Genomic DNA, 21,045 nt, shown 5'->3' with positions numbered 1-21,045 from the left:
CTTCTCATTCAATGGATTTTCTTTATTTTTATTACTTTCTACATTGTAGATTCAAACTGAAGACATCCGAACTATGAAGGAACACATATGGAATTATGTAGTAAAAACAAAAGTGTTAATTAAAACAAGAGTGTTATCTGTCGTCTGACCTAAACCAAACTGAGCTGGACCACAGACTGTGCAAAGCTGTCTTCAAAGCAAAAGGTGGCTACCTCCAAAAATCATAAATCTAAAACATATCCTTCTTTGTTTAAAGGGATAGTTCACCCTAGAATGATATTTCGCTCATTATCTACTCACCCTCATGTTGACTAAGGGCTGGAAGAATTTTCAGAGTCCACCGTCCCTTCTCTGAGTTACAGGGGGTCTTGGCGTAGCAGTGCATTTCAATGCAACGGTTGCAAAGGGACACCAGAGCTCTTCGTAAAAAAACACACACAAAAAAACATCCAAATACCTCCATGATGCTCGTATGTAATGTCCGTCTTGTGCTGAAGCCCCAAATTGCGTAATTGTCCCGAAAAAAATTAAATAAGTCTATATTTTAAGCTTGTTTGTAGCGGAAGCTTCTCGAAGCTCCTCTTCCTGGTCCGTCCAAATATTGCGTGATTTGCGCCGGCGTCAGTGCGGTTACTGCGAATCACGCGAGATTTGGACGGACCAGGAAGAGGAGCTTCGAGAAGCTTCCACTACAAACAAGCTTAAAATATAGACTTATTTAATTTTTTTTCGGGACAATTACGCAATTTGGGGCTTCAGCACAAGACGGACATTACATACGAGCATCATGGAGGTATTTGGATGTTTTTTTGTGTGTGTTTTTTTACGAAGAGCTCTGGTGTCCCTTTGCAACCGTTATATGGACATGCACTGCTACGCCAAGACCCCCTGTAACTCAGAGAAGGGACGGTGGACTCTGAGAATTCTTCCAGCCCTTAGTCAACATGAGGGTGAGTAGATAATGAGCGAAATATCATTCTAGGGTGAACTATCCCTTTAATACTTTTTGTGTTTACTACATAACTACAGTACATGTGTGTTCCTTCATAGTTCTGATGTCTTCAGTATAAATTTACAATGTAGAAAGTACTAAAAATAAAGAAAAACCATTGAATGAGAAGGTCTGTCCAAACTTTTGACTGGTAGTGTACATCTGAAGGTCATCTTTTAAAAATGAAACAAGGAGCTGTGATTCAGTGAGAACAAGGTTGATCTATTTACAGTAATCACAGAAATCATCGGAGGAGTGTTTCCATAACCAGTCCTCCTCAACATGGAAACAGGCATCTCTCTCCTCTGCATGTGTCCAAAATCTAAGACAATTGGAGCTTAATCTTATCAAAGTTTTGAAAATGCTATTTCAGGCTTGGCGACCTCGCCTGATGATAAAAAAACTTTCTTTTCTGCTGGGTGAAGACGAGCAGCTCAGTTTGTTACCTGCTGTCACACAGTGAAAAGTGAAAGAGAGTGAGCCGGTGAGAGTGAAAATATGAGAATCGAGGTGCCAGTAGGGTTACTGAATGACCAATCAAAACTGTGACAGCTCTGCAGATATTTTTGGTGTCCCCTGCTGATCAACGCCAATGCTAGCATGTCTGTGAGTTTTCTTTGTGTATGTGTCTGTGTTTGTGTTTGTATTTGTCTGCCTGTCACAGTGACTATCTATTTGTGTCCTTTATCTCTGTGTGTCTCCCTCACCTTCTTCTGCAGTATACAGTGGAAGATGAAGATAAACATGCCCTGCAGAGAGTTGAAGATGGTGAAAAGGTAGGCCATGATGACGGTGCTCTCGTTGATGTACATTAGTCCAAAAGCCCAGGTCAGGCCGAGCAAACAGAGCAGAGCTATGGCCCCAATCACCCAAGACCTGCAGGAGAAGCAAGAGAGACAACATCATTGTTTGCCACATCCCTCAATCTGCTCAAGTTATTTTACAGGTGACATTGGAAGTTGGATAGAATGAGATGCTTGTCTCTTTTCCCGGATCAGTAAAGCTATTCAGCCAAGTTTGATGCATGTGGGACTATGAGGCCGGAGAAAGGGGTTAGGGATGGTTCATTCACAGCCCAAACACTGTGGGAGTGGGATGAGGGTAACAGTGGGAGGTTTTGCTCAAAAGAATTATACTCTTAGGAAAACGGTGAGAGAAAAGAGAGAAAAGTGAACTTGCTCATCTAGATACCATCTCAAGAGAGGGAGGGAAGGTTAGAAGCTAGCTGACGTCAGCTACTAGAAGTGGGAAGGTCAGGCACGTAGAACTTCGTTCAAAGATACATCCAAAAAGTCTGTCATTCAAAGTACATGTCAAAGGGTAAAAACATTTTCACATACAGCAGTGGGTTCTGAAGTATGTTACTACAACTGTGACAGTAACTATTTAATGGAATTAAATTGGATAAAAGTTTTCAAGGCTGTGGAACTCCATTTCAAATAAAGCCTATGCAGGAATGAGTCATAAAGGCCAAATGTCAGAGTTTTGGTCATGTCGAAGCATGTGTATGGATCGTAAGTCACTGCCTGAGTGTGTGCGTGTGTGTGTGTGAGTGTGTGGCCATGCGAGTGGCTCCACTGGGCAGTAAGTAGACGGACATTACAGCCATTATAAATGACATTTCTGAGGAAAGGTCACAGTTTCGAGTTTGCCACAGCTGCGATGATGGCTGTTAATTTGATTGGCTGACTGGGTAGTGATCACCTCTTGTGTGAGGAATGGAGGAGAGGAAGGAAGGAAAACGAGGTGGAGGGTTGTGGGTGGGGCTGGGTAGGCAGAGGGGGGGATATTAGGAGAGTCAGGAGGAAGAAAGAGAGAAAGAAGAGGAGAGTAAGTGAGTGAGACTGAGGTGATTGATTCGATGTTGCCCTCTGTGGCACCATTCAGGCGAGACAGAACCTCCAATAAAGCTCGTCTGACGACCCACTTCAATAAAGGGTACACTCATCCCTCTCTTTTCCATCCCTCCATTTCACCTCTCCCTCCAGTGCTCCCTTGAGTCTCTCTCAGCTCTGTGTGCCTTCATTCACATCTCACCATTATAATATTTCAATAGCACTTTAGGTCTATAGGTCACAGGAGCTCACAAATCACACACGAACAAGTAATCCATTTTACAAGGCAGGTTAATGGTTAATTTAGGGATATGCAAAGACTCTAAGCAGCTTCGACAGACAAATACGATGACAAGCAAACCAATCAAAATGTCTCTGGGAAGGCAACAGGCATCTGATTGGAGAGTGGCCTTACCAGAGCCAATCCACAACAAAGACAACATATGAAGGCTTGGAATTAAAGAGACAAAAGAAAGCAAAAGGAAGAAAAAAATGATAAGACAAAAAGGGCATGATGATGATTAACGAGTAAATGAACCAAAATAAGACACAATTAATGAAGTGAAACAGATTGAAATCAATTCAGCCTTCAGTCAGCTCACAAAGACTTAGGAACCTTGTTAAAAAGGGGGAAAAAGATACAAAACCATTGTGTTCAAAATGGGTCTTTAATTTTATCTTTCATCTGGTTTTTTGATTACATCCCCCTGAAATGCACTGAAGCAAAAACTGTCCGCTTGTCTGAGATGCCTCCCACTTGAAGTCCTACTTAAAACTGCTGTCATGAAAGATACATTGGCAGTAATATTTCAATGATAAATCAAATGACTAAGCCATTTGGTGATTTACATTATAAATTCCGAGCCGTGCCTCAGTAAGGCGTTGAGCTCTGAGCCATGGCATATTGTTTGAATTAGGCTCAGCCTTTCGTCGTGAGCTGCACTGGAACGAGAAATAACACAATCCTGAGTAGTTAGCTTAGTGGACAGAGTTTCAGTGGTCTGCGGGAATGAAGTCATATTTCAGTGACATTCTCTGAGGGTGATATAAGTAACGGTGACATGATGAATTCAGTGAGTAGTGTCTTGAAATAATGTCAGACAAAGGTGAAATGTGCTTCATGCAAGATGCTAATGTAAAAAAAATGGCTGATAGACGATAAATTTGTAATGGATAGTTTGACATTTCGGGACATACACTTATTAGCTTTCTTGCCAGGAGTTGGATAAGAGGATCAACACCACATCCAGATGTTACAGTAAATATAAAGCTGGAACCAGCAGCCTTTGAGTGTAGCTTACAAATACGACTGGAAAAGGTTTGCCTGACTGTGCTTAAATGTAACTCAGTTAAGAGTTCACAGTCAACACGTCATACCTCGGTTGTTTTATCTAAACAAAAGCCAAGTGCAAAAATGGTGTTTTACCATTTTATACAAGGTTGTGTGCTGGGCCATGTCTGACACACCAACTCCCACAAAACCACAGCTTGCCCTTCATACATTTTGTTTCATGCACGGAATAAACAAACATGATACAATATTTGAATCTGTGAGCTTTAAAAATGTGCTGGTATGCAGATTTTGTTACTTTTGGACAAAGCCAGGGTAGGTTTTCCCCTCATCTAATCTTCATACTAAGCTAAGTGACTGCTGGCTCCGGCTACATACTTAATTTGGAGGCATGAGAGTGTTATCAGTCTATTCATCCTGACAAGAAAAGGAAATAAGTACATCTTCCAGAATGTCAAACTAGGCAAACAGGCCTGTGTAATCACATCCCCTTTCAAAATCAAGAGCTCTGGTGTGGTGGCAGAATGCTCTGCACACATGCACTTACTTGATGTTGTCCAGACATCCAGAGTCTGGTTTGAGAATGGCCGTGTGATGGAACATCTTATAAAGAGCGATGCCGAGGAAGATTACATTCAGCTGAAACACACAGACACAAACATGTACAAGTTAATATTCTGCAGCAATGAGCCTAATTAAAGGCACAATGTCACCACAACAATTCACTCACACACAGTGCATATCATTTCATTTTCCCTTCCAGCAGTAATTGGCTTGGGGACACTGTATCAGCCCACAATCAACAACCCTTTATGTGCTCGAAAAACGGCAGCATGAGCATCAGGGAAAATACAGCAGTCATTACAACCATCGAGGATCATTGTTATAATAGAAATCCAATTCTCACAGTTGCTGTCTCTTCTACTGCCCTGCCAATGCATAGATAGCGTGGTTTAATAATGACTCATCTGGGCTGTTGTGTTGAGTCTCCAAGGTTGTATATGTTACCAATGGGCATAGAGTCATAACAGTGCAGTCCCACCTGCCCTGCTCCCTCCCACAGCTTCGGTTAGATCAGTGATAGCCTGGCTGACATTTCTAAAATGAGTACAGAGCATCAGTGTACATGCTGACATTCACCTAATTGGGAACATGTCCCATAGCTTTCTTGTGTGCGTGTGCGTGTGCGTGTGCATGTGCATGTGCGTGTGTATGTAGGTATAAATACACTCATTCTATACTGTAGTGTACTTTATATATATGGTTCCCTTGTTCTTGTCTTTTTGTCTGTTCATGTTCGAGATTAAAGAGTTTTCAACCTCCAAAAAATGATCAAATTGAGATCTTGACTGTCTGTGATCTTCTTTTCACAGTGTAATAAAGTAACTAGACCAAGAGGATGTGCATTTCCTGCATCATCAAATAAAGGAACCATAACTCTGTTGAGTTCTTATCATAATCTGTGTGACGTACAACAGTCTGTGCTCTGTGCCCCACCAAAGATTTCTAGCTTGTTGGAATACAGTATGTGCCCACTTGAGGGTAAATCCATGAGTGGGAATCATTAAACTGACATTAAGTTCCTTCTGCTCGCACTTGCACTACGAATAACTCAGTGAAACCTTGTAAGAGCTTAACAAACACCTTAATGTGGCCTGTCGTTTCTGCACGAACATGTGGCAGCCTATACTACGTTCATGTAGCACTACGTCAAGTAGTGAGTGAGCATGCATGTATGTGTATCTCACCATAATGATGAGTGTGGCAGGGCCAATGAAACTCCAGATGAAGTATGTGTCCAATCGCAGCCAGCACCTAGAGAGACAGAGCGAGATAAGGAGTGAGCGAGCGGGAGAGACAGCAGGAGAGAGACATCATGCATGAGAAACAGAGGGAGGAAGAACAGGACAGAGGAAGAAGCATAGGGATTAAAAACATACTCCAGTCTCAGATGGATGTAGGGTAGCAAGGATTTACCATCAGAAGAAAGGACATGCATCACAGTTACACACACACAGAGAAAGAGTGAGAGAGAAAGAAACAAGGAGAGGAAAAAAAGCAATACATCACATGCCATACAGTAGATCAAATGCATCACGACAGAGGGAGGACAAAAGGAATTGGGGTGGAGGAAAAAGTGAAAGAGATGGAGAGGAGTGAGAAAGGTGTTGCAGGACGGGGAAAACACACTACAGTATACACACACCTGAAATATACATCACACACAGAGAGCGAGGCAGCAAGGGATGAGCACCTGTGATAAATAAACCTTTACTTCCCCCTTAGGACACAGATATATGACACGGCCACATCCTGTGGTCGCAAAAATATGACACGGCTGTGTTCATTTGAATACTGAGTTATGGATGCAGCCCTCATAGCAGGCTATTTATGGAGTCTGGGAGTGGCTGTGGTGAGGTTAAAGGAGAGAGGAGGGGCACAAACACATGCACACACACACGCACACATTTTAATATGTGCACACAAAAAAAGCACCTACACGTTCAGAGAAAGAAGCCATGCATGAATACGCATGACCATGCACACACATACACACAAACACAGGCGCAGGCAGTCTGACCACAAGGTTAGCATTGGTAAATGATGAAGTAAATGATGTACTGCTGTATGCTAAATTATATTACCCCAAACATCTTCACTCATCAATTGTGGTAAGTAGGGGTGGGATGGGAGGGGGATAAAAAGTGCCCTCCACAGAGGTCAGAGCCAAAGGGTTGCAGGAAAAAGGTGCCAGATAGAAACTGCTGGAGCAAAATGGCCGACTGATTCATGACCAGCTGCTTTTGAATTATTAATCTTTCAATTTCCACCACATTAGAGAGCCCTCCATTATGGGTCCCTGACTGTGTCACTGTATCCTCCATTAGGGCTCCTTTGCTAAGTCATAGCCACCTTCATTATGGGACGTGAAAGAGACTCAGTGCCACTGGCTAATATGGGGGAGAATGGGGTGCGTTATGTGTCAAGGTGACACAGCAGGCATGGCAGATGATACTTCCAAAGGTTTTGTCTCAACGTGTTATGTCGAACATGATAAGCAGTGCCATTTTCAAGGCTGGATTGATAAATGAGTCACACAACTGAGTTTCTACTTTTAATGAAAAGTACTTGCTGCTATGAAAATAAGCCATGAGGCACAGGACCATTAAAGGCAGGAACATTAAGTTGTTTGGGTGAAATAAAAAATTTGAAGTACAAGGATATATTCTTTGATGAGATTAATCTTTTACCCCCTCACTAAATTCAGTCTGATTTGTGCGATAGGCTTTGCATTATTCCCCAAAACACATTAATTCATTTTGCATTTTCACTGTTAAAATATAGCTATTGTCTCAAGACAAGTCCTCCAGTCTGCTGGCTAATGGCATGCAGTCTGATTATTCATCCAGAGCTTGGCATTCAGACTCTCATGTTTTAATGATCATCCCACAATGAAATATTGATCTAAGTGGCATACGGATTGGTGTGGCTTGACGGTTAAACACTGCTTAATTCAACCCTTTCCTCACCCTCAAACCTCTGCGAGGTGACGTGTAGCTGGAGGAAAACTGCAAGGTCCTATCTGCTAAAAGGCCTCAAGGAGCAGCAGAGAACGTGAGCATTTGATATGTGAATCATTTAGCAGGCCTATAGTGTCCTGTCATTTTTTTTACATTCCTTATGGAGCCGCTCATTTATTAGCAATTGAGATTTTTTTCAACACAAGTTTTTTAAATGCACCGGCCGCATGGATAACGTCCTCTTTAGTCTCGTCCAGCCACAGAATGGAGGGCAGGTCACAGACATGTATGCACATTATGCACACAATATGCATATGCACATTATGAATAAAATGTTGGTCTCTTATGGCCTCTTCTCAGAGTCACGGCATAAATGGAGTGGACAGGTCACGCATGTGAAACTTTTATTTTCACTCCTGTGCATTTGTAGGTGGCCTATTACGCATATATTTCATATGGATGAGGTGCTGGCTGCCTTTTTGTGAATTTACACTGCGTCTCCCATTGGACAAGTCAAGCATGCATGAATAAGTTACCATGTGCTTTTAATGTATGTCCCCATCCCACTCACTACTCCACACTTCCTCCAGGGGAAGTCAGCATGGATGTGTGCACACACTGAAAGACTACTCCACCACTCCTTTTTTTCCCTATCCCTCCATTCTCACACTCTGACACTTGAACCACTCCTTTCCTCCCTCTGTCTGCTCCAGCATGCACCACCTCCTTCTCTTCCGCCAGTTAAATCCTTCCATATTCACACATTGTTGCTGCTGTGCTCATGCAGACACTCTGTGGTGCATCCTCCCCTCCTTGTCCCCATACTTCCCTCCCTTCTCCTCCATCCCTCTCTGTCTCTCTCCCCTCTCAACCTCTTTGTATTAACTCTTCAGAGGTGCCACAGCTTGTAGATTCCACTGTGGCAGACGCAGCCAAAATGACAGCAGGCACTCCAGCCTCCCTCCCTTTCCTCCCCTCACCCCATCACCCAGCCTTCCTTCATGCTCCGCTCTCCTCGCCACCCCTCTATCCTTACACTCGGTCAGTGCCGTAGCTCCTGTAGTCCACTGCAGCGGAGACGGCCACTATGACAGCAGGCACTCCATATCCTGCCAGGTAGAAGTACTTAGTCCTGGAGTGTTCGCTCTCAAACACCTCTACCAGCATGATGTAGAGCTGCACCCCTTCCAGGAACATCCAGGTGAAGGCTGCCAAGAAGAAGAAATGGAGCAAGGCTGCAAAGACTGCACAGGCAATCTGGTGAGGGAAAGAAAAGATGGAGAGGATTTTAAATTACAGTAACACCACACACAATGCTGCTTAGGAAACACTTAATCTGCTGGACACTTGCACTGATGAGTCCATGGAAAAAAGACACAAACACTCCAGGCGATAACTGTATGAGTCAGAGTTTATCATATTTACATAGGGAACGAAATGTACGGGATTAAAACTGGGCTACCAATACTGGAATAGACAGGAGAGGGAGAGGATAAGGCAAGAGGAAAGGAAGAGAGGGAAGTCACAATCTCTGTACACTAAAACTGCAATTACTGGCGACAAAATGAGTCAAATTCACTTCACGATAGCAATATTAGTCAAGCTTCCTTCACACTTTGCTCCACGTCTGCATCTACAAGTCATCTAAGAAGATAAATGGGAAAATACAAGTGACAAGTTGATGCTGCAGCCTGTGCTGATTGACCACATTTCAAACAGAAGTAGTGAGCGCTTTCAAAGCCGGCTAAGAGAAAGGAGGGGTGGGACTGGGCTGGGGAGCAGGGCGAATTACTTGGCAACGCAGTTGAAAACACAAAATGATTTTTTGTCAAAGCCAAGGATGAACAAAATAAGTGGAACTGCTGCAAAAAATGACTCAGTAGTTTGGTATGAAAGAGACAAAGAGCACATAAAAATTGACACATTTTAGAGTTTGTGAAAAGCCAGTAACATAACAGTTTTTATGCTTTTAGAGCTGAACTCTGTTTTAACAAAACTGCATCATCAAAGTCAAAATACAGTTAACTTAGTTTGTTGTGGAATATAAATCATCAAATATCATATAAAAACAAACATTGTCACATTGGTAACTTGTTGGACAAAAGCAGTGGATAACCATTCACATTGAGTACTGGAAATGGATTTCAAATCACACTGTTGGAAGCTAGTGAACAGGGACGGATGAGGAGGAAGAGCGGGAGGTTTGAGCGGCAGATGATAAAATACTTAAAAAACCCTGTGGGAGATTGTCCTGAATGTAAAAAAAAATGAAAAGAGAAAAACAGAGCATCACAGGATGAGTAACAGGAAAATGAAAGAGGGGTGTCAAACCTGAAGCTGCACTGACAATTTCAGCAATAGGATAGGAAAAAAAGGAGTGCTTAAGAAAAGAAGGCAAACGAGCGGTGAGATTTGGCCTGTCACATTCATGCCAACATTGTAATCTAAAGAGTCACTCCTAAATCACTGAATGGGAGAGCTAACAGACAGACTTTCATAATGGAGGGGTTTGCAGTGAGAGACAATTACCTAACGTCTGAGAGACAATGAGTTTAGGGGGCGAGGGAGTCACTCATTTCCATTTCTAATGATCGCACAGTGTAGCTTACACACACAGGGAAGGACACGTAGACACATTGCACACACACACACACACACACACAGGTAAAAAAAAAAAAAAAAAAAAAAAAGTGGCTGATTATGCAAAGTCATTTACTTTTCCTGCTGGAATTACTGGCTTAACCGGCTCTGAGCTAAGTGACGCTGAAGATGTTAATGGAGGTCACAAATAGTCACCAGTAATTAACAGAAGAACGCCATGCATAAATACAGCAGCGCACATGCACAACAAAGGAACATGATCCTTCCTACACAAACACACACAGATGCGGTGAGATACACAAACCTCAACGTTGAAACACAGTCTATCAAATTTGCTTTGTCTCTTCATTTGCACTATGAATGTTTTCTCATTGAGAGCTCAGCGGGACGCGGCCTGAGGCGGCTCTGAGGCTTCCTGAATACTATAGGGTTGATAAACGATACAGCCGTGGGCACTTCCTCCCCCACAGACACACACTTACAATGATCCAGCCACACACACAAAAACAACATGGGATACCTTGCACTAAGATGTCTACAAACTTTACGTTGATTATATTTGGGTGACCTTGGCCAGAGGAATTAAAGAAGAATATCTCATCTCAGAATTCATTCCATTAGATGTTTGTGTTAATGCCTGCACCCAAATTAGGTTTAAGCGTCCTTATTCATGACTGGAATATTGAATGCGGACAATATGGATTATACAACATGAGCTGTGACCATGTGGACCCTGATGGTTAAGCCAAAATTGCACTGCACTGTACACCATTAGGGATGGAGCTTGATATTGGCTGGTTTGCTGATATGTAAAAATTGCTTCACAAATTGTGGCTGGGTGGTTTTAAAAACCCTCCACGCTCTCAGGGCCAGGACTATTTGTTACGGGTGTCATCAGGATCATTATAGTTAATGATGCATTTGTTTTGCTGAAAATGTACATCTCTATTCCACATCTACAAAACTCAATAGAAGAGGAACATTGCATGCTGTATGAAGTCACAGTACAGTTGATATATACTGTATATTGTTGTTAAAAAAAAAAAGAAGGTCCAATTTATAAGTTTGTCTACATTTGTATTTTATGAAGATCTAACAATCCTGAGTGACCCCTTCACAATCTACTGCTGGCTGGTTAACACGGTAACACCAAGCAAGCTGTTAACAAATGGGTTGCTTTGTTCATTGCAGAGGTTAGGTGGGTCTTTTTTTCCATATAGCTTTAGATTTTATTATTGCTCTGCTTCCTCTGATGCTACAGTATACTGTTAACTGTAAAAGCTTAGCACAGACACACCATTAACTGTAAAAGAAAGCTCCAATCTGCTAATGTTTGTGTAGTGAGAGTGAACAAACAGAAAGTAGGTGATAACTTGTACATGTTACATTACATCTAGTGGCAGCAGAGAGCAGCATCAGTGGCAACAAACGTTTGAAACCATAGATTAGATTGGAGTTCACTTGTCATGGACAGTCAGTCAGATACAGAGCCTTGAGAGGTTTGGCCGTGACTAATAACTGCTGTGCTCATAGTCTTGTAGAATATGCTACTATATGCTACTTGACATTTTGATGCACCCAGTGACATATAGCCAAAACAGACTGACACAGTGACCCAGAATAAACCCCAAGGTTGGTCTGAGTGTCAACATGAATTATTTGACCTCCTTTTACCTCTGTCATAAACTGTTTACAATTACAATGGAATTACAGATGTCAGTGAAATGATAACCATCTCCAAGCCATCTGTGTTTTACTGGAAATGTCTATGCTTCAATTATAATGTAATAAAGTCCAAGATTTGTTAGGAGGACTTCTCCATTAGTCATGCATGTATGTGCGCAACCAAGCACACCCCATGCCCCCAAGTGAGGATGTGACTGGAGAGAGTGTTTGTGGAAGGATGTTAAGTTGTGTTTTTCTGTGTCACTCGAATTACGACTGCTACTTCAGCTATGAACGAATGATGACTGTTTCTGTTAGCTGGAACAAGAAGTTCCTTGTCCTGTGTATGTGAATGAGCAAACCACTAAATTATGTGTTCTTATATTGATATTGTGACGGTTTTGTGTTATATTGTGGAGCTGGTTTGGCTAGTAAATAGGAATTGTGCAGCCATGTCAATAATTACTTAATATCCTGTTTCTGTTCATGCATACAAGTACTATAACTTTATTCCTGTTTGAATATTATACTGTGTACTTACTAATTGAAGTTATTTCTCCTAAGAAATATGATTTAGCCACACAGTTGGTGGCTCTATGATGTTATGACTAAAAGTGTGATTAGTATTTATGCTGGTAACTTTGTCAGTGTCATAACTGAGATTATTAATAACGTTAAACCTGTCTATATTATCAGGAAAACCTGGTTAAACTCATACTAATCTGATTTATGTGTATGCCTGCCTCCTGTCTCCTGTCCAGTGTGTTCTGACTGAAACCCCAGGGCGAGGGCTATCCTAAACCTTCGCAACCAGAATCCCGTACTTAACACATAAATTGTGCTTTTCATCTTTTTATTATGAGACTGCATAAAGGAATTCCACTTTTTCTTTCATTGACAATATTGAGAAAAAATATTTAAAATTCCTTTTTAAAAGAGATTTAATTCCACAATGCTCTTTGCAACATACTGCATTCATACAAGGTTATTATGCAGTTTAGTAGTGATGTGTTGACTGTGCAATCCCAGGTGAAGCCACACACACACACTTGACAGCACTCTCATGTGCACAGTCAAACACAGGTTGAACCCATATTCACAGTCGTGCCTCATATGGACTTTGTTTGTGGAAGTTGTATTATTCTACAAACACCCTCCTCACAACCAGCAGGACTCTCTGCTACAGATGCCTGAGGGACAGAGTGACTAACCAGTACAAGAACGGACGGAAGCAGAGCATAACATCCACTAAGCTAATACAAAGCTTTAATAGATTATCGAGTATATAAGAAGGTGCATATATGAACACTTTGCATGTTAAATCATTACTTCAACTGGGAATGGACAAAAGAAGAGACAAATTAGTTTTTGTACTCTAGAAATGAATTATATTTAGGTTACTATGCTGTCCGAGTCCAAAGACTAATGCTGTCATAATATTTTTTGTCTCCTTTTGTGCCCTATTTGGCAATGCATTCTAAATTTGTGTGATATGATCAAGCTAAAACAAATTGTCTAGCCCCTAAACCACTACGGCAGTGATGTCATGGAAATATGAACACATGCAGTAAAAGCAATGCCAGTAAACTTTCTGGGTCTTTCCCATCAAAAATTATGAGAACAACGTTGCATAATCCAGGCCATTTGGATAAACAGATATGATTTGTTTAGTAGTCACCCAGGAAATTTCTGTTTTTGATTTATTCCAAGAACGCTGTGTGTACCAGATCTGCTGTTTCTTAATGTGGTCAGCCACTGACAGCAAGTTAGTAAACATTTCAGGATTTACTCTGCCAAATTCATAGTATAATCAGTGCCATTGGTCGGTGGACAGTTATGCCAAGTCTGTTCAAGCACTACTTGACTAAAAAGGCACAGTTTCAAATCTATCCTATTAGCAAAATATCAAAAACACAGATATTGTATATTGTACACAGATATACATAGATAAAGAGAAAACCATGCCCTCCTTACTGGCTGATCGGCCCTGTTGATCCCGACCAGGAACAGTGACTCGGCGATGAAGAGGCTGATGCAGAGGTTTTTGTGGATGGTGTTGCGATCACTCTGCAGTCCGCGGAAGAAGCAAAAGGTGAAGATGCAGATAAGCAAGCAAACCAGCGACAACAGGATCCCCACCCATGTGATCACGTCCAGGAGCAGATCGTGCATGCTGTCTGTTTTCTGTGAGAAAAACAAGAAAAGAGAGAGGGTTTGGATTAGTTAACAGATGCTATGTCTAACCATGTTTTGCTTAGGTGTGCTAGAAACACACAAGTTGAAACACGAAAACATACTGTAGCATCAGACACACAGACAGACGACTCCCCTTCCCTGACTGATGCGAGTCTGGCTGTGTGTCGCTGAACGTTCAGGGCCACAGCGTTACGCTGCGTTGCACAGGTGTGCTGGCTCTATCCATCAGTGTCCTGCAACCTGGCAGGCAGAGCAATGTTCAACATAGCACTGCTGTGATGGATCTACTGCTCAAACCCTCACACTGTGTTCACACAGTGGCTGCCAAGCTAGGTCTGACCATGACCCCTTTAGAAGTAACACACATCCTCTGGCCCAGAGGGAGAGACTGGGTGTCACACATTATCCAGAGTTACAAGAGCCGATTTGTGAAAAGGAACTTGGTCTTAACAAAACAAAAGATGGAGACAAAAGGTACTTATCCCACACACAGCGAGACAATGAGGTTTTTTTTTTTATCCACTGCCCACTGTGGCTCATGGATATCAAAATAAATGTTTTCACTTTATGATCAGTCAAATATGATTTTAGAAATAAAATGAGACCAGCAGCTTCTGTCTCTGATTGAGGTTTTTTATGGTAAATTAAAATGTATCTGTTTTGGTAATCCACAGCTGCATATGCTGATGTTTTTTGTCAACCCCGTGTCATCATCAGGCTTGACGAATCAATTGTAAAAAATTTCTACTGCCAAGTATGATTACTCAGTACTGACGACTCTGGAGAGTCATAATCTATTTTTCAGATGTTGAAGTCTCCTTCTCTTTCGTCCTTCTCTCTTTTTTTCCCCAGGATGTGGTGACCGGCTTTGCCAGCCCCGGCTAATCAAATGACGAACAACTGACCCTTTGATATCGCCCAGCCCCTTCTGGCAGGAATGGAAGAATAAACGCCTACCTTGACCTCCACATGGGCCATAAGCACTGCAAAGCTGGTGAGGTGTGTGCAGGAGCAGGTGGTGTGCGTGCGATTGGTGGCCAGCAGACGACAGTCCTGCGTAGACCAGAATCCCATCATGGTGCGTTTGGAGTAGCTCCAGAATGAACAGTTGGGATTGAAGTTTTCTTCCGAATGCTATGGGCAAAGGAGCAGGGGGGAGGGAGGGAGAGGGAGAGAGAGAGAGAGAAGAGGAAGGGTGGGAGAGCAGGGAGACACAGAGCAGATACTTAGTCATGGGGTGGTGGGAGGTAGAACCATGAAGTGGTGGGGGAGCCAAAAAAAAAGAAGTGAGAAAAATGGTGGGAGGAATTGGTGGAGAAAGGACGGAGAGGAAGAAACACAGAGAGGGAGTCAAATACACACAAACAACAAAACAACAAACAGAAGGGACGGAGCAAAAGAATACAGCAACAAATAAACACAGAGCCATGGCAGGAGGTGACAGGGCTGTGTCCATGCTTGTTGTGTAGGAGCTGTAAACTGATGACACATTGTGCGTGTGAGTGTTTGTGTTGGGTTAGTTCTCAAAATGAGCAAGCGAAACAGTGAGGATTTCTTTACGGCCAACAAGCTGGATCACCAACTGGATCAACATTTGCTTGTTGGATGAGAGACTGAATATAAAAAAATATTGCACTGACCACAACAATAATTCATATATTTGAAGAAACATGACACAGTTTCAGCTTTATAAAACTCAGTGACTGACCATCTAGGATGAGTCAGGGCCAGTCGAGACAGTCAAGTCAAGTCTTGTCAAAGCTGGTCAAAGGTCTGATAAGCAAATTGCTTGCAGTTATTTTTAAGACTTAATGCTGTCTGAACACTGACCATAAATGACAAAGTATTTTTACATGATCTTTTCAAAGCTGTGCTTGATAAGTTTTTTTTTTTAGTTTTTTTTTTTTACATAACTACGATCAAAAACTTTCAGTACTTATGCATAATAATTGAATATTCAAGCTGTATGGCTATGTCTGTCACTGATTATTTTTTTTCCAGGTCAAAACATTAGATTGGAATATTTTTGCAGTCTGACTTGCAGTCTACTGCTCTGATTATCACCACTTACAGCTGTTATCTAATGATAGGGCTGACACTCTGTTGTTGGCAACAAACTTCATGAAACTTCATGATTTCCCTGACCCATTTATTTCCACTAAACATAGAAGTCTTTAAAATACGCCACATATAAAGTTTTTACTTTTACTTTTCTAAATGGTCTATAAGCAGCCAGATACTTTCTTTCTTTTTGCAAACAATGGTGAAAGTGCATTTGCTAGTGTTTATTAATGCACAATTACATTATTAATTTACATATGTTGTACTATAGATTTTTGATTAGCAATGGAGCTCTATCAACAGAGGAATAAAGTATTTCAAGTGTTCCTGATACAGACCATATTAGTTAATAGGAAACATTCTTGATGGCTTGGGTCATTTATGGTTCTCAAATTACACTCATTTTCTACTATTTCTGTGTTTTCTAACTCTCCTGTAATTCTAGGAACATGCACACACACACAACTCACAACTCTGTTGTGCTTTTTAGCACACCTTTTCCTAAAAACATAATAATATGGTCTTTTTATGGAGTCATTATGGGGATTTCTAATAAAGACTATCACCGTCATGATCCTCTAGCTGATTATTCGATTCCATTATCTAGCAAATTATCTTTTTTATTGTTTACAAAAAAAGTCATCACCTTGCACCTTACTTACCTGCAGGTGTTTGACAGTGAAGACCACAGGCTCAGACAAGTAAACCTTATTGCTCTCCTTGTTAATGGATGCTGTGATGACCGGGGAGTTGACAATAACAGAGTAATTAGGGTAGACTGCCTCGCTGCTCAGTCTAACGCTGGCGTTCTCTGTAGACAGGTAGGAACCCAAATTCCTGTACAGGACAAAGGCCATCCTGATCTCACCTGAGAGAGGAAATAGAGAAATACAGAAACATGAAAGAGGTGAGTTTGATAATTGTTGGCTTAAAACGTGATGACAGATATAGCCTACTAGATTGCAAGTGGCAAAAAAAAAAAAAAAGCTAAGTGGGTTGGACATAGAGAAGAAGAGAGACTTCGTGAGAGTAGGAGGAGGAGAGTGTGAGATTTCTCTTCTACCGTTTCTGCCGTGCTGTTTGAGAGTGCTGGCTGACAGCTGGATGGAGTTTCCATGTAGCTCTGACTGAGGAAATGTCAGGTCTGCAAGGTTCCCATCCGTGCTCAGCCTGGCCACCTCCAGCTCTGGAAACACACACACAAAAACACAAACACACACAGCCACAGAATAGCACCTTTAGATCTTGCTGTTTTGCAACCGCTTGTAATTACCATGTTTTCTCACTAAGTGCTTCACAGCAGAACATAGACACAAATTCTGAAGCAGTTCTGAGCATTTCCTAAACAAAGAAAATGAAAAAAGCTGACACGCACCTAAGTGAAATAACTTGGATTTTTATACTAAAACAGGCAACGATGTCTCCAGGCAACTGGTCCAACACATCGAGGTGGATAATCCAGCCTCTCTCTTGTATTGTGGGAATCTAATTTCACCATCCAGGTTCGTTAGCACAATCCTGATTACGGCTCTGTAATGTATTAGATAAAGTTTCTAATTAAAGGCTAATTATACCGTTGGTGTCTCGCTATCTTGTGCTTCTGAGTGATTTGTAGATTTAGACACTGCTTTCGTGGCGAAAAACAGCTCCCTGATCAAATAAACAACACAAGGACACGCAGAAATGGAAATGAGTGCGGTGGAGGAGGTGGAGTGGAAGAGGAAAGGCGGGTGAAAGGAAAGGAAGTTGAGAAGGTCAGGGAGAAGTGCTGGGAAGAGGTAAAAAAAAAAGAAAAAGAGAGAGAAAGAGGGTAGGCAGAAGAGCAGAATGGATGAGAGGTGGGAGACAAGGAGAGGACTTGAGTGGAGATAGGCAGAAAAGGGACTATGTTCTCTCGTAGAGCCGAAAAGATAGGACACAAAGACAGGAGACACAGGGGTATGGAAGAGAGGAGATGGAAGCAGGCTGAAGCAGGCAGACGTAAACACAGACACTGATATGCAAATACTGGCAGAAAGAAAGAGAAATACTGCTTAAGTGTCCCTCACTTGCACATGAGCCAAACTAAACATTCAAGCTATGTTCACACACACATACACACACACATTAACACAGCGACCTACCCACACACTTGCACGCACATGCACACACACATCCACACCCACCCACAGCGGCGGGGTATCAAAACACGCTGAGTCTAATCTAATTAAAGCATCCTTGTCATGACAATCCTCCTCCTAAGAAACACACTTGTTCATTATCGTTATCACACACGCACGCTGTTACCGCTGTTACCTTCAAATCACTGATTTGGTTCTAATAATAACACTGTTTATTCATCTGCCTAATACTCCACCACATAGGCACACACACGGTCTGACACAATAATATCACCCACAGAAGCTGCAGCGGCTTCTTCTAAATGCGTCACTCAAATCATTCATTCCTGTCGCTCACTCAACGTGTAAAATGCAAAAAATAAAGGTGTAGGGAGGAGAGCAGAGGGATGGAAAGGAGAGAGAGGGGAAAGTGAGGATGGTAGAGGAGAAAGAGAGAGATGAGGGGTGGTATCGGGCCAGTTATGAATAAAGGGGAGAGATAATCACGGTGGATCTGCCCACTGGATTAGCTGGAAGGGGAGATTAGCAGCACAAAAAGAAGAGGAAAGCGGAGACAAAATTTTCCACAAAAAAGATAATTTCCTGTTTTAAGTTCTTCAGAGATGTGGTACCCTACATCTCGGTGATCGTTTATGTAACCATATTTATGTGGTGCGTTCAGGAGTTTTGAAAAAAAATGGAGATACAAGTCTGAAATTATGTAAGGTAAAGAAAAAAAAAGTGTAGGAGGACAGTTGTTGGTAAGGAACTTGAGCGTGAACGAGACAAAGCCACGTTAGAAAGACTTGACTTTGTGGAAAACCCTATCCGTCTATACTGTCTGTGTCTGACAGGAACCAAACGCTGTACTGTCATCGTCACCATGTCGTATGACTTTAAATAGCTGTGATTTTCCTTGCTTACTGATGTGAAAGTGAGCAAAACAAACCCTCAGAGCATCATTTGACATTCCACCACCACCATCACCCTCAAGCACGCTCTCATGCAGTCTCATTCTCTACTCATCATCCTCAGTTCTCTCTCTTTTCCTGCTCCTCCACCATGACTTTTCATGTCTGATTGAGTGACATAAGCCCAGCGGATCCTAGTAATGGGCGAATGATGTGTGGGAAATTTTGAAATATTAAATCAAAAGCGGGGTAAACAGGAGGATAATCAAGGGAAACATAGATGCGCACAACTTGCTGGTCTGAGTGTAGATGAAATGATGGCTCACTGATATATATCGTCATCTAGAGGCATGAAAAGCAAAGAGGGGCTTTTGCTCTCCAGTATCTCTGCTTTATTCCATGGCCCAGTGATGAGAGGATCGGTGAGAGGAGATGAGAAGAGATGATGGAGGGAGGAGAAAGGGAGAGGGAGAGAAAGGGGATGTGCACAACGCCATAATAACTAGCTTTGTTCTGCTTTGTCAATTCTGCCTACAAGTGCAGGGAAGAAAAAAGGGAAAAATTATTGTCTCTGGCAAACAATTCATCCCCGCTTTAGAAACCTCAAGGGCAGTTTTCCCCCTGTATTCTGTTCGATTACGATTGGTCTCTGTGGAGTTGACCCTTCAAAACCTTTCACACAGAAACATAAACCTCTTTATTGTGATCTCTCTTTGACAGCTTGATGCATGCTCTACATAATAGAACAGACGTCGTTCATAGGTGTAAATGCATGTAGTGTATTGTACATGTTTTGCACAAACAACTGATAATCTGATAATCTGAATCTAAAGATAAAATGCATATTTTCTTTTCTTGCTTCTATACGCCATCAGGCAATTTTTTTTTTTAATCTCTGCACAAATTGCAATCCTTAAGGCTGATAATATGTGACAGCAGGATCTAAGTTACAGGTTATCGCCCCGATCCATTCATGAGGGGGAGGGCGGCTCTGCAGTTCAAACCAGATTTTGGCGTTTATGAATGAATGAATGAAGGCTTTATTCCAAACATGTGAGTGATATATAGCACATTTAAAGCACTTTGGTCGATACAACGTTTTGCATGTGGTTGCCCTTGACCCTCCTTTAATGTCTCATCAGATAACAGATTCCTGCTCTGTTAATTCAAACACACAAATTATTAATTGGACAGAATGAATCACAAAGTATTGTACTCGAATGATCAAACATTTATACCATAAACGTCTTGTCCTCTTTAACAGTCGCTCTTAAAAAGTGATAAAGTACTTCAGAGAAAATGAACAATGCTGCATTCAGTATTACACAGATGTTTGTGCAAATTTCTTTCATATTTTTTTTTATCTCATTGTTGATTACTTCATAGCCTCTGTAGCTGTTTGTTTGTCTGCTTATGTGGTTTTCATATAGAGCATTGACTATATTATTGTGCTATTCTACAGCTATTCTGTCAATATTCTTTCAGTTCACCTTGTAGCTCAGCTCCATGTGCACACAGTCTTGCATATGTTTTACTCTCATCCCTCCCAGCAATAACACAACAGCATTATTCTGCCCCATTTCCAGTCATGTCCACTCATGTCCATTCACATGTACAGCACGTTTGTGTGTGTGAGACTGCCCACATACAGGATGATGTTATTTTTTAAGGCACTGTGAAGTATACTTTGTTTCTCTTTGTATTATAAAACATAGATCTGAGGCCGCAAATTCAGTAATGCCTGCTGTCAATGTGGCCTCTTACTACAATATTACATCATATTCTTAGATCTTAAGCAGCCTTAGCTGGTTTATGTTGTAATAAGATCTGTAACAGGGTAAAGAAAAATACCTCTGTGAAATCGAAGAAGCGAA

At 41.7% G+C, this 21,045-nt stretch overlaps 1 protein-coding gene across 13 annotated transcripts in view; it reads right to left on the bottom strand.

The window, feature by feature from the left end:
* Window positions 1–21,045, bottom strand: part of adgrl3.1 (adhesion G protein-coupled receptor L3.1) — an 82,203-nt gene that overhangs the window by 9,698 nt on the left and 51,460 nt on the right. For all 13 annotated transcript variants that reach the window (XM_085776704.1, XM_085776611.1, XM_085776627.1 and 10 more), the window contains 8 exons: window positions 17,225–17,347; window positions 16,824–17,029; window positions 15,058–15,234; window positions 13,879–14,088; window positions 8,675–8,895; window positions 5,866–5,932; window positions 4,665–4,756; window positions 1,699–1,867 (listed from right to left, as the gene is read on the bottom strand). In XM_085776704.1, coding sequence (XP_085632830.1) covers window positions 1,699–1,867; window positions 4,665–4,756; window positions 5,866–5,932; window positions 8,675–8,895; window positions 13,879–14,088; window positions 15,058–15,234; window positions 16,824–17,029; window positions 17,225–17,347 — 1,265 coding nt within the window. The remainder of the gene's footprint in view (window positions 1–1,698; window positions 1,868–4,664; window positions 4,757–5,865; window positions 5,933–8,674; window positions 8,896–13,878; window positions 14,089–15,057; window positions 15,235–16,823; window positions 17,030–17,224; window positions 17,348–21,045) is intronic.

This window comes from Trachurus japonicus, chromosome 1, assembly GCF_045865225.1.
Source record: "Trachurus japonicus isolate A0001 chromosome 1, Traja_1.0".
In the NCBI taxonomy this organism is placed as follows: domain Eukaryota; kingdom Metazoa; phylum Chordata; class Actinopteri; order Carangiformes; family Carangidae; genus Trachurus; species Trachurus japonicus.
This window is presented reverse-complemented; position numbering and strand designations above follow the sequence as displayed.